The sequence below is a fragment of the Heptranchias perlo genome, chromosome 1, assembly GCF_035084215.1.
Source record: "Heptranchias perlo isolate sHepPer1 chromosome 1, sHepPer1.hap1, whole genome shotgun sequence".
NCBI classification, from domain to species: domain Eukaryota; kingdom Metazoa; phylum Chordata; class Chondrichthyes; order Hexanchiformes; family Hexanchidae; genus Heptranchias; species Heptranchias perlo.
The window spans coordinates 16,393,054-16,407,478 of NC_090325.1; the positions used below are offsets into that span (position 1 = coordinate 16,393,054).

The following is a 14,425-nucleotide window of genomic DNA, read 5'->3' on the forward strand; positions in this document are numbered from 1 at the left end:
TCAGAGGACTGGCGGACAGCTAATGTGATTCCTATATTTAAAAAGGGAGATAGAACAAGTCCAGGGAACTGTAGACCAGTTAGCTTAACGTCGGTGGTAGGAAAGATAATGGCATCTTTACTCAAAGGTGTAACAGAAAGACATATAGAAAACGAAAATGTAATAAAGAATAGTCAGCACGGATTTCAAAAGGGGAACTCATGCTTGACCAACCTTATCGAATTCTTTGAAGAAGTAACAGAAAGGGTAGACAAGGGTGATGCAGCAGATGTAATATAGTTGGATTTTCAAAAGGCCTTCGATAAGGTACCGCATTATAGACTCACTGCAGCAGGTGATCAAGAAGGCCAACGGAATGTTGGCTTTTATTGCTAGGGGGATAGAATATAAAAACAGGGAGGTATTGCTGCAGTTATATAAGGTATTGGTGAGACCGCACCTGGAATACTGCATACAGTTTTGGTCTCCATACTTAAGAAAAGACATACTTGCTCTCGAGGCAGTACAAAGAAGGTTCACTCGGCTAATCCCAGGGATGAGGGGTTTGACATATGAGGAGAGGTTGAGTACATTGGGACTCTACTCATTGGAGTTCAGAAGAATGAGAGGCGATCTTATTGAAACATATAAGATTGTGAAGGGGCTTGATCGGGTGGATGTGGTAAGGATGTTCCCAAGGATGGGTGAAACTAGAACTAGGGGGCATAATCTTAGAATAAGGGGCTGCTCTTTCAAAACTGAGATGAGGAGAAACTTCTTCACTCAGAGAGTAGTAGGTCTGTGGAATTTGCTGCCCCAGGAAGCTGTGGAAGCTACATCATTAAATAAATTTAAAACAGAAATAGACAGTTTCCTAGAAGTAAAGGGAATTAGGGGTTACGGGGAGCGGGCAGGAAATTGGACATGAAGCTGAGTTCGGATCGGCCAAGGCCCTGTGGGTGGCGGAGCGGGCCCAGGGGCTGAGTGGCCGGGTCCTGTTCCTACTTCTTGTGTTCTTTAGGTTTGAGGTTAGGATCAGATCAGCCATGATCTTATTGAATGGCGGAGCAAGCTCAAGGGGCCGATTGGCCTACTCCTGCTCCTATTTCTTATGTTCTTATGTTCTAAGATCAGAGCTTGTGGAGTCAGGGGACAGGTAGCAGAATAGATAGCAAGTTGGCTACAAAACAGAAAACAGAGAGTAGGGGATAAGGGTAGCTACTCAGACTGGCAAAGGGTGGGAAGTGATATTCCACAGGGATCGGCGCTGGGACCACTGTTGTTCACAATTTACATCAATGATCAAGATTCAGAAATCAGAAGTACAATTTCAAAATTTGGGGCCTACACCAAATTGGGGGGTGTAGTTAATACAAAGGAAGGATGGTTCAAAATGCAAGAGGACGTTAATAAACTTGCAGAATGAACATTTAATGGCAAATAAATTTTGATGTAGATAAGTGTGAGGTGGTGCATTTTAGTAGGAAGAATAAAGAGGCCACATACTGCTTGGATAATAAGAATCTAAACATATTGAAGAGCAAAGGGATCTGGGGGTACAGGTACACAAATTTCTAAAAGTAGTGACGCAGGTTAATAAGGCCATAAAAAAGGCAAATCAAGCACTCGGGTTCATTTCCAGAGAGATAGAATTGAAAAGCAAAGATGTTATGTTAAACTTGTATAGAATCTTGGTTAGACCACACTTGGAGTATTGTGCACAGTTCTGGTCTCCATATTATAGAAAGGATATAGAGGCATTGTAGAGGGTGCAAAGAAGATTCATAAGGATGATACCAGGACTGAGAGAATATCTTTATCAGGAAAGGCTGAACAGGTTGGGACTGTTTTCTCTAGAAAAGAGAAGGCTGAGGGGTGATCTGAAAGAGGACTTTAAGATAATGGAAGAGTTTGATAGGGTAGACGTAGAGAAAATATTTCCACGTGTGGGGGAGTCTAAAACTAGAGGTCGAAATATAAAATAGTCGCTAATAAATCCAAAAAGAGTTCAGGAGAAACTTCTTTACTCAAAGAGTGGTTAGAATGTGGAGCACGCTTCCAGAAGGAATAGTTGATGCAAATAGCATGGATGCATTTAAGGTGATGCTAGATAAGCACACAAGGGAGAAAGGAATAGAAGGATATGCAGATAGAGTTAGATGAAGTAGGGAGGGAGGAGGCTCGAATGGAGCATAAATGCCGGCATAGACCAGTTGGGCCGAATGCCCTGTTTCTGTGCTGTAGTTTCGAAGTAACTCGTTATAACTCGAAGGCTTGCGGATTCAGCACAGAGCACACCAGCTGGAAACACATTCCAGAGGCTCACTACTCTCTGGGAAAAGAAGAACTGGCTAGCATCCCGTCCATTCCCACTTTAACATAGTTTAAACTGTTGCTTAATATCAATGCCAGGGAGAAACCTACTTGACCTCGTCCTCACCAATCTACCTGTCGCAGATGCATCTGTCCATGACAGTATTGGTAGGAGTGACCACTGCACAGTCCTTGTGGAGACGATGTCCTGTCTTCACACTGAGGACACCATCCAATATGTTGTGTGGCACTACCACCGTGATAAATGGGATAGATTCAGAATGGATCTAGCAGCTCAAAACTGGGCATCCATGAGGCGCTGTGGGCCATCAGCAGCAGCAGAATTATATTCCAGCACAATCTGTAACCTCATGGCCCGGCATATTCCTCACTCTACCATTACCAACAAGCCAGGGGATCAACCCTGGTTCAATGAGAAGTGTAGAAGAGCATGCCAGGAGCAGCACCAGGCGTACCTAAAAATGAGGTGCCAACCTGGTGAAGCTACAACTCAGGACTACATGCATGCTAAACAGCGGAAGCAACATGCTATAGACAGAGCTAAGCGATTCCACAACCAATGGATCAAATTGAAGCTCTGCAGTCCTGCCACATCCAGTCGTGAATGATGGTGGACAATTAAACAACTAACGGGAGGAGGAGGCTCTGTGAACATCCCCATTCTCAATGATGGCAGAGTCCAGCACGTGAGTGCAAAAGACAAGGCTGAAGCGTTTGCAACCATCTTCAGCCAGAAGTGCCGAGTGGATGATTCATCTCGACCTCCTCCCGAGATCCCCACCATCACAGAAGCCAGTCTTTAGCCAATTCGATTTGCTCCACTTGATCTCAAGAAATGGCTGAGTGCCCGGATACAACAAAGACTAAGGGCCCCGACAACATCCCGGCTGTAGTGCTGAAGACTTGTGCTCCAGAACAAGCCATAACTCTAGCCAAACTGTTCCAGTACAGCTACAACACAGGCATCTACCCAACAATGTGGAAAATTGCCCAGGTATGTCTTGTCCACAAAAAGCAGGACAAATCCAATCCGGCCAATTACCGCCCCATCAGTCTACTCCCAATCATCAGCAAAGTGATGGAAGGTGTTGTCGACAGTGCTATCAAGCGGCACTTACTCACCAATAACCTTCTCACTGATGCTTACTTTGGGTTCAGCCAGGACCACTCGGCTCCAGACCTCATTACAGCCTTGGTCCAAACATGGACAAAAGAGCTGAATTCCAGAGGCAAGTGAGAGTGACTGCCCTTGACATCAAGGCAGCATTTGACCGAGTGTGGCACCAAGGAGCCCTTGTAAAATTGAAGTCAATGGGAATCAGGGGGAAAACTCTCCAGTGGCTGGAAGCATACCTAGCACAAAGGAAGATGGTAGTGGTTGTTGGAGGCCAATCATCTCAGCCGTAGGACATTGGTGCAGGAGTTCCTCAAGGCAGTGTCCTAGGCCCAACCATCTTCAGCTGCTTCATCAATGACATTCTCTCCATCATAAAATCAGAAATGGGGATGTTCGCTGATGATTGCACAGTGTTCAGTTCCATTCGCAATCCCTCAGATAATGAAACAGTTGGTGCCCGCATGCAGCAAGATCTGGACAACATCCAGGCTTGGGCTGATAATTGGCAAGTAACATTTGCACCAGACAAGTGCCAGGCAATGACCATCTCCAACAAGAGAGAGTCTAACCACCTCCCCATGACATTCAACCGCATTACTATTGCTGAATCCCCCACATCAACATCCTGGGGGGTCACCATTGACCAGAAACTTAACTGGACCAGCCATATAAATACTGCAGCTACAAGAGCAGGTCAGAGGCTGGGTATTCTGCAGCGAGTGACTCACCTCCTGACTCCCCAAAGCCTTTCCACCATCTACAAGGCATAAGTCAGGAGTGTGATAGAATTCTCTCCACTTGCCTGGATGAGTGTAGCTCCAACAACACTCAAGAAGCTCAACACCATCCAGGACAAAGCAGCTCGCTTGATTGGCACCCCATCCACCACCCTAAACATTCACTCCCTTCACCACTGGCACACCATAGCTGCTGTGTGTACCATCTACAGGATGTACTGCAGCAACTCGCCATGGCTTCTTCGACAGCCAAACCTGTGACCTCTGCCACCTAGAAGGACAAAGGCAGCAGGCACATGGGAGCAACACCACCTGCACGTTCCCCTCCAAGTAACACACCATCCCGACTTGGAAATATATCGCCGTTCCTTCGTCATCGCTGGGTCAAAATGCTGGAATTCCCTATCTAACAGAACTGTGGGAGAACCTTCACCACACTGACTGCAGCGGTTCAAGAAGGCGGCTCACCACCACCTTCTCAAGGGCAATTAGGGATGGGCAATAAATGCTGGCCTTGCCAGTGACGCATACATCCCATGAATGAATTTTAAAAAAATACACTCTAAAAGTATAAATATACAATAAAAATTGTTTGCATCTGCCGTGACCTTTTTTGTCACACTTCAGATGACAGACTTTAGCGACACACATCAAGTGATGCACTTTGATATCATACTTAGCTGATTGGATCAAATTATGCATTCATTAAACAGGGACAATTCAGAATTCCAACTCTGAGCTGTGAGGAAAATCAAACAACACAAGCTGAACAAATCAAAACTCTCAAATTCATTTTTCAATATCCTTTCAGCTGCCATTTCTTCTTCAGCAACTGAAATTTCTAATGTAAGATTTTTTTTGCAAAATAAAGACATAAAAGAAATTACATATTTAGTGGTAACATGAACAAATTTGCCCATAAAATTGTCTGTTGTGTTTTCGAGTACCTTCATCAAGGCTTTTATTCTAAGGCCTGGGCTTCTCTGAAAAGACTGGGATTGGAGTAGATATTCTTCCCAAACTTAGCACTCTTGTCAGTTGAAGAGAGGCAACAAGCTGTGCCTGCATTTCCCAAGATGACACAGTCTGAACAGGTACAATGTGCAGAAACTCCCAGCATTCGTAAGCATAATCGTTCAGTGCAGCATCTTCCTCAGGCTACAAGAAAGTAGAAAGAAAGAACTTGCATTTATATAGCGCCTTTCATGACCTCAGAATGTCCCAAAGTGCTTTACAGCCAATGAAGTACTTTTGAAGTGTTGTCACTGTTGTAATGTTGGAAACGCGGCGGCCAATTTGTGCACAGCAAGATCCCACAAACAACAATGAGATAATGACCAGATAATCTGTTTTAATTGGTTGAGGGATAAATATTGGCCAAGACACCTGGAGAACTTGGCTGCTCTTCTTTGAATAGTGCCCTGGAATCTTTTACGTCCACCTGAAAGGGCAGAAGGAGCCTTGGTTTAACATCTAAGGTGCAGCAAGCAGTTAGGAAGGCAAATGGTATGTTGGCCTTCATTGCAAGAGGATTTGAGTACAGGAGCAGGGATGTCTTACTGCAGTTATACAGGGCTTTGGTGAGACCACATCTGGAGTATTGTGTACAGTTTTGGTCTCCTTATCTGAGGAAGGATGTTCTTACCATGGAGGGAATGCAACAAAGGTTTACCAGACTGATCCCTGGGATGGCAGGACTGACGTATGAGGAGAGATTGGGTCGACTAGGCCTATATTCACTAGAGTTTTGAAGAATGAGAGGTGATCTCATCGAAACATATAAAATTCTAACAGGACTAGACAGACTAGATGCAGGGAAGATGTTCCCGATGGCTGGGGAGTCCAGAACCAGGGGTCACAGTCTCAGGATATGGGGTATGCCATTTAGAACCGAGATGAGGAGAAATTTCTTCAATCAGAGGGTCGTGAACCTGTGAAATTCTCGACCACAGAAGGCAGTGGAAGCCAAGTCATTAGATGTATTCAAGAAGGAGATAGATATATTTCTTAATGCTAAAGGGATCAAGGGATATGGGGAAAAAGCAGGAACAGGGTACTGAGTTAGACAATCAGCCATGATCATTTCGAATGGCGGAGCAGGCCCGAAGGGCCGAATGGCCTACCCTTGCTCCTATTTTCCATGTTTCTATCTCATCCAAAAGACGGCACTTCTGACAGTGCAGCACTCCCTCAGAACTGTAGTGAAGTGTCAGCCTGGATTTTGCAGAGAGTCTCTTGACACCACTGTGCCAGCCAATGAGTTGCACTGTGTCGGCCAATGAGTTGGCAGGACTCAAACAAAATCTGTTTACTCAGCAAACTACAAATCAAAAATGTCTATTTACTCAACAACAAAGCCTATTTAAACAGCACACTACAGCAAACAGTCTACAGAGTCTATTTAAAAAGCGTTTCTACGAAATAAAGCAAACAGAACTTATGACCGAAACTACAGCAACTTCTCCCGATAAAAGCAGGATAATTTCTCCAGCAAAATGCAGTGAGTGGAGGATAGTTACATAAAATCAATCCCAGTCACTCATAGCAGTGCAGTCTCCAGGTTTAATTACCCAATTATCTCCATTCTGGTTGGCAATAGTAGTGTCACTATATACAGCCTAGATTTTGTATTCAAGTCCCTCGAGTGGGGCTTGAACCTACAACCTTCTGACTCAGAAGTGAGAGTGTTACCAACTGAGCCATAACTGACACTTAATTACAACCCTAATTGAGTTTGTTTTTGCAAATGATTTCAAAACAAATTGGAGCGTAAACCTTAGAACCTCATTGAGGTAAAATTTCCACATGTGTCAGATACAAAATAAAATTCCCTGATATCTCCCCCTCCAAGAAACAATATTTATTTTTGTCCTCGCCAAAGCTAAGTTTGAAATATTTTTGTGCCATTTTGAAATGTTTTGTTTCTTACAACCTGAACATTTGGTATTTTTGTGAAGTCACTGCATTGTCCTGTCACCGATTATGTCATTACTCGTTAGTTTAAAACATCGGGTAAAGTACTACCCCCAACATCTTTCTAGGACAACAGTGGGCCTGCACAATCCCAATTTTAATTCTTTGTAGCAATTATGGAATATTAAGTGCAGGAGCATAGCGGGAAAGAATGATAAACATTTTAAACGGAGGGAAGTTTTAATTTTATTGTGGAACACAGAAGGCCGAGAGTGCAGAAAACAACTTAGGCTGAAAGGAGTAGATGAGGTAAATGAAGAAGTTATGTGGTTTAAGGGGAGAAGAACAAGGAGCCAGCGTTACAATTTTTAGCCCATAAGTCCAACAAGCCCTTTTTGAGAGTTCCATAGTTTTGAGGTTAGAAACATGAAGAAGTAAGCCGTTCAGCCCTTCGAGCATGTTCCACCACTCAATTAGATCTGTACCTCAACTCCACTTATCCGTCTTTGATCCATACCCCTTGATACCCTTACCTAGGAAAAATCTATCATTCTCAATCTTGAAGGCTCCAATTGTCCCAGCATCCACAGCCTTTTGGGGGAGAGAATTCCAAAAGTCTACTACGCTTTGTGTAAAAAAAGTTCTTCCTGGCTTCGCTCCTGAATGGATTGGCTCTAATTTCGTTCTTGATTTCACCACCAGTAGGGTTGCCAACACTAGCTGAAGGTTTCATCACATGACCTCCTGCCCCCACCCAGTCAAACAGCCTTTTTTTCCCCATCTCCACTATTTTTATAGCTAATATACAGGGCGGAGGCACTGGCCACAATCTTCCAATTCTCCTTAGATATAGGAATGGTGCCAGAGGACTGGAGAATTGCAAATGTTACACCCTTGTTAAAAAAAGGGAAGAGGGATAAACCGGGTAACAATAGGCCAGTCAACCTAACATCGGTGGTGGGGAAACTTTTAGAGATAATAATCCAGGTGAAAATTAATTGTCACTTGGAAAAAATGGGTTAATCAGTGACAGCCAGGACGGATTTGTTAAAGGCAAATTGTGATTGACTAATTTGATTGAGTTCTTTGATGAAGTAACAGAGAGGGTTGATGGGGGTAGTGAGGTTGATGTTGTGTATATGGACTTTCAAAAGGCATTTGAAAAAGTACCGCATAATAGATTTGTTAGCAAAATCGAAGCCCATGGGATTAAAGGGGCAGTGGCAGCGTGGATACGAAATTGGCTAAGGGACAGAAAGCAGAGAGTAGTGGTGAACAGTTATTTTTCATACTGGAGGGAAGTATACAGGGCTCGGTATTAGGACCACTACTCTTTTTGATATATATTAGTGACCTAGATTTGGATATACAGGGCATAATTGCAAAGTTTGCAGATGACACGAAACTCGGAAATGTAGTAAACAGTGAGGAGGATAATAACAGACTTCAGGAGGACATAGACAGACTGGTGAAATGGGCAGACACATGGCAGATGAAATTTAATGCAGAGAAATGTGAAGTGATGCATTTTGGTAGGAAGAATGAGGAGAGGCAATATAAACTAAATGGTACAATTTTAAAGGTGGTGCAGGAACATAGAAACCTGGGGCATTACATACAGAAATCTTTGAAGGTGGCAGGACAAATTGAGAAGGCTGTTAAAAAAGCATCCTGGGCTTTATAAATAGAGGCATAGAGTACAAAAGCAAGGGAGTTATGCTAAATCTATATAAATCGCTGGTTAGGCCTCAGCTGAAGTATTGTGTCCAATTCTGGACACCACACTTTAGGAAGGATATGAAGGCCTTAGATTAGGTGCAGAGGAGATTTACTAGAATGGTACTAGGGATGAGGGACTTCAGCTATGTGGAGAGACTGGATAAGCTGAGATTGTTCTCCTTACAGCAGAGAAGGTTAAGGGGAGATTTAATGGAAGCGTTCAAAATTATGAAGGATATTGATAGAGTAAATAAGGAGAAACTGTTTCCACTGGCAGAAGGGTCGGTAATTAAAGGATGCAGATTTAAGATAATTGGCAAAAGAACTAGAGGGGAGATGAGGAGAAATTTTTTTACTCAGCGAGTTGTTGTGATCTGGAATGCACTGCCTGAAAGGGTGATGGTAGCAGATTCAATAAGAGCTTTCAAAAGGTGATTGGATAAATACTTGAAGGGGAGAAAATTGCAGGGCTATTGGTAAAAAGCGGGGTAGTAGGACTAATTGAATACCTTTTTCACAGAGTCGGCACAGGCACGATGGGTCGAATGGTCTCCTTCTGTGCTGTACGATTCTACAATAACTGAAAGTGTTCAAAGAAAATGAAAAAAAATAACACATTTGTTTTAATGCCCCTATGATTTTTCTCCTGGGTGTTGCTCACTGCAGTGTCCGGGGGATTGATCTTTAATTCCTCGAGACTCCAGGACAATCCTAGAGGGTTGACAACCCTACCCATCAGAGGAAATAGTTTCTCTATATCTACCCTATCGAATCCTTTAATCGTTTTAAACACCTCAATCAGATCACCCTTTAATCTTCTGTACTCAAGGAAATACAAACCAAATTTATGTAACCCTTCCTCATAATTTAGTCTCCTACTTAGGTTAGAGAAGGAGATGGTGCAATGATTGATTACTGCACATTACAATCTTTTGAGACCGTGGCCAGTTTATGGCAGGACCACGTTGTGTTCATTTGGAAAAACACAAGATATCAGTCCAATGCTACTGTAAAACAGATTTAGTCTCCACATTACACAGATTTCCTGAGTACTTCAGACAAGGCACCACTGAGTCAAATGTCAAATGTCAAGACAGTTAAGTTACTGCTGACCTGACTGAAGTCACCTGAACATTTTACTTGAAATCATTAACAGCTGCCAGAGGGAGGTGACCTTGATCCCTGTCCTTTGAAGAAAGGCTGGATTCAAATTCCTTGTGTTGTAATAGACCCATTGCACCAACCCACCATAGAGCTGTTAAGCCCTCCAGGATCGTCCTGGAGTCTCCAAGAATTAAAGATTAATCTCTAGGATTCTGCTGCGAGCAAACCGGGGGAGAAAAAAATCATAGGCGCATTACAAAAAAAGTGTTCTAAAAACTTTTCTTTGAACACTTTCGTTTATTAGTTATAAAAATACTGGGAGATGAGAAAAAGGCTGTTTGACCGAGTGGGGCGGTTTAAGGTGGGAGGTCATGTGATGAAAACTCCAGGAATCTGTCCAACCAGAGTTGGCAAACCCTAACATACGTGCACGTACAATGTATTTTAGAAAGAATCGTAGAAAAATAGTTAGACATGTCTCATTTTTTTTCTATCGCAGTTTGTTTATATTTTTAGTTATATTTTCAAATGGCCTTTTAAACATTATATGTTGTAATTACAGCTGCCACTTTTATCCAGAGGTGAGGGGGGGTTGCATTTAAAACAACTGTTGTTTGTGCATATGCACAAGATTTAACCTGCCTTTTTGTTTTTTCCCTTTAAAGATGCTGTGCAATTGCAGCATTTTATCTCTGATTTTCATCATCTGCAGTTGCTTTTGCTGCTGGTCACCCAGCTCAATGAAAACTACATCTCCCAGAATCCCACCCCAAACGCGAAGCCCGCCCAGGTACCCAATCAGCTGCCTGTAAATAAAATAACTTTAAAAAAAAATTTTTTTTAAAAAAGAAACGAATTTAAAAAAAAAAACAGCGAAGGTTCCAATTTAATCACCGAAGCTTTGTATGACTGGGTTGTAGCCCTCGCCTGCGGTTATCAGTGAGCCGGGCTCAGGCGGGGTGCTGGGACGGCTGTAAGAGCGGGTCCTGGTGGGTTGTCATTGGTGAGTGACCCCGGTGCGGGAGGAGAGGAGATGGCGCATCGCGGGCTTCTGAGGCGGCTGCTCCGTGAGTATTTACCGCACCGCACAGCACAGCACATCGCATCGCCCGAAATGGGCTCCCCTTCTCTCTCATGAACACATTCACTTTGGACTTTGTTGCCGTTTAACCGACGACCTCAGCTACAGGCCGTCGCAGGCTGACCTTTGACCCCCATGGGGGGGGGAGGGGGGAAGACAGCAAGCTGAGCTCACAAAATGAGCTTGTGTTTTACATTCAGTGTTTGACATTAGCTCTGCACGTTGGCAGAGTCAAATGCACCCCGATTTCTTCTCCCCTACTATCAGCCATTAACTCTCTTCCCCCCACCCCCCTCCCATACGTCTTAGATTTTATTTTTGCAAAGTTTTAGCTTTATGTAGGGTTTCTAATGAGTCACTTTAAACAAAAGTACAGAGAGATGGATGTTATGCACGGGTGAGCAGCATTAAGTGCAGGAAAATGTTTGGATTGAGGGTACTTGAGTCAAAGTGTCTGCAAGCGCTACACTATATGGGTCATTTTCACAAAGTGTGGCTTCCCAGAGTTAGGTAATCGGCAATTATATCGTGGCAAATTCTTTCATACATTTTTGTTTGTGGTGAATTTCTGTTAAGTGGATTTACACCTCAGTTTTAGCATTGCTGCGATGTTCCAGCTTTGCAGTGATGCTAAAGATAGAGTGTAACCAGGATCAATGGAAGATCCAGTTGTTTTCCAAGCTCAACTGTGGGAACTCCCCCGTAATAATACCTGAGACCCAAACTGCACTCCGGGAAGGGCGAAGTAGAGCATAGCAAGAGAGAAAAAATACTAAGACGATCACTCCCCAATTGCTTGTTTTTCCTGAATACAGTGTTAAACACATTTTACAAAGCTAGCTGAACTATTTTATGCACATATATTGTGATATCTTGTTATAAAACAGAAAATGCTGGAGAAGCACAGTAAGTCAGGCAGCACCTGTGGAGAAAGAAACAGAGTCGATGACCTTTTGTCAGATATCTTGTCAGATATCAACACTAACGAATCACTACCAATTCAGCTTGGGTTTTGGAGGTGCTGGGATGAATGCCCGCCACACCCAAAGCAAGCTCTTGAGCGATTCAGTTCAAGTGCGATGGATGGAGTATGAATGCACTGATCCTCGCTGTAGCTCCTGTAGTGTCTGACTTCAGGTCTGGAAGAAGAAAAGTAATTTTGCTCTATAATTTACATTGAAACTGCTCTTGTTCAAATAATTGAGAAGTTAATGTGGTCACACCTGTTTTTTAAACTGAATTGAGTAACAACAGTTTGCAACCATAAAAGTGTAACTAATCCTCCAGAAGGCACACCCATTGCTGAAATATTTTTAAAATTTGTTTTAAATAAAAAGAGTTGAAATGTTCCCTGAAGCAAGTGATTGGCAAGCCATTAAGTGAGAGGGCACAAATTTAAGATAATCACAAAGAATTGAAGAGGAGATTTGAAAAATACCCTTTACATACGTGGTGGTTAGAATGTGGAATTTTCTGCCAGAAATTTGTTGTTAAAACAGACTCCATAAGTACTTTCAAAAGGAATTAGATTGTTCTTTGAAAAAGAGGAATATTAAAGGATATGTGTATCTCCATCTCATTTCTGTCTGAGCTGCAACTCTCCCCACTTCTCTCTCCCACACCTCTATTTGCTCCATTACCCCTCTCTACATCTTATTTTCTCATTGCTTATTCCCCATTATTTCTCTGTCCCATTTTTCTTCCCAATTACATTTTATCCTTTTTCTCTCCATCTTCTTAATTTTCCCTCTCCATCTATGCTCATTTCTTCCATTTTATTTTCCTTTCCCCACCCACGACTGACTCTTCCCCATGCTGACTCTCCTGCTCTATTTTGCGTTCTTTCTGTTCCTTCTTTGTTGATTTGAACCTCTTGTATCGCAGGTGTGAGCCATGTATCACCAGTTTCAGGAAGTGAATGGTACTGGTGCTACTGCTAGCGAAGTTCGCACTTTCAGGAGTGAGATTAGAAAACATTTCTACGCACAAAGGGTGGTAGAAGTTTGGAACTCTCTTCCGCAAAGCTCAATTGCTAAATTTAAATCTGAGATAGATAGCTTTTTGGCAACCAAAGGTATTAAGGGATATCGGCCAAAGGCAGGTATATGGAGTTAGATCACAGATCAGCCATGATCTTATCAAATGGCGGAGCAGGCACGAGGGGCTGAATGGCCTACTCCTGTTCCTATGATTGACCGCTTCAGGCTGTCTACGCTGGGACTGTAGCAGGGTGTAACCAAGATCAGCTTTACAGGAATTGCAATCTGGCAAAGAAATATCTATCTAGGTGCTGAGTCTTGCCAGGGTAGTGTTCAAAAGCCTCCAGTTACCCTCTGATATTTCACCTAAGTTGTAAGCCTAGACAGTGAATGTCAAAAGGCTGTTCCGCTGGGACTGAGTTGGGGGCAAGTGTATCATAGCTGAGCCTGATTCTGCCCATACACATACACTTTCCAGCAGGAATCATTGGGTAGTGACCAGGAGGGGAACACTTTCCCATTTAAACCCTCCTCTTGAGTGTCCCTGATCTTGGGAACAATTGTAATTCCTCCAGTTACCCCCAGCTGAGATTGGCTAGCTCATCGTAGACTGGGGGTGGAGAGAAGGGACAGAGAGGTGGCAGTTACTGAAGTGGGTTCTTCCTGCTTGATATAATTTTGATCTCTATGGCTAGGTTTCACCCTGGCCAGTATCTTTGCAAACTGATGCATTGGGAAGGCTTCTTGATGAATGAAAGGTATTGTGTTTGAGTCATCGAGTCATAGAAGTTTACAACATGGAAACAGGCCCTTCGGCCCAACATGTCCATGTCGCCCAGTTTATACCACTAAGCTAGTCCCAATTGCCTGCACTTGGCCCATATCCCTCTATACCCATCTTACCCATGTAACTGTCCAAATGCTTTTTAAAAGACAAAACTGTACCCGCCTCCACTACTGCCTCTGGCAACTCGTTCCAGACACTCACCACCCTTTGAGTGAAAAAATTGCCCCTCTGGACCCTTTTGTATCTCTCCCCTCTCACCTTAAATCTATGTCCCCTCGTTATAGACTCCCCTACCTTTGGGAAAAGATTTTGACTATCTACCTTATCTATGCCCCTCATTTGGACGTGCATTTTTAAAACAAAACCAAAAAATTTGGAATTAAAATTCGTTTTAAATACTCGAGGGAAGAGCTAGCCCAGACACATTGGCCAAATGTGCTGTAAGCCTCTATGGATTACTCTCTCAAGTACTTTTCCCCCCCTATCTTAACTTGTTTCTCCCCCAATCTTAACATGTTTTTTTGTTTGCATTTTTCTTTGCTTCTCTTTATTAGATTGATGCTTGTTAACTTTAGTCTCAGATTATTTTTTTTAAAAAGTAGGAAGCTGATGATTTCTCCTCAGAAATCCAAAGTCCAGTGCTTACGCTCCCATGAGCTTGTTAGGCTTCTGTGG

At 43.1% G+C, this 14,425-nt stretch overlaps 1 protein-coding gene across 1 annotated transcript in view; it reads left to right on the plus strand.

Annotated features, from left to right (window-relative positions):
- Positions 1 to 10,861: 10,861 nt before the first annotated feature.
- The window catches only part of suclg1 (succinate-CoA ligase GDP/ADP-forming subunit alph), a 90,405-nt gene continuing 86,841 nt past the window's right edge, over positions 10,862 to 14,425 (plus strand). The window contains exon 1 of the mRNA XM_067981933.1: positions 10,862 to 10,970. Within this exon, the coding sequence (XP_067838034.1) occupies positions 10,937 to 10,970 (34 nt within the window). The 5' untranslated portion in view covers positions 10,862 to 10,936. The remainder of the gene's footprint in view (positions 10,971 to 14,425) is intronic.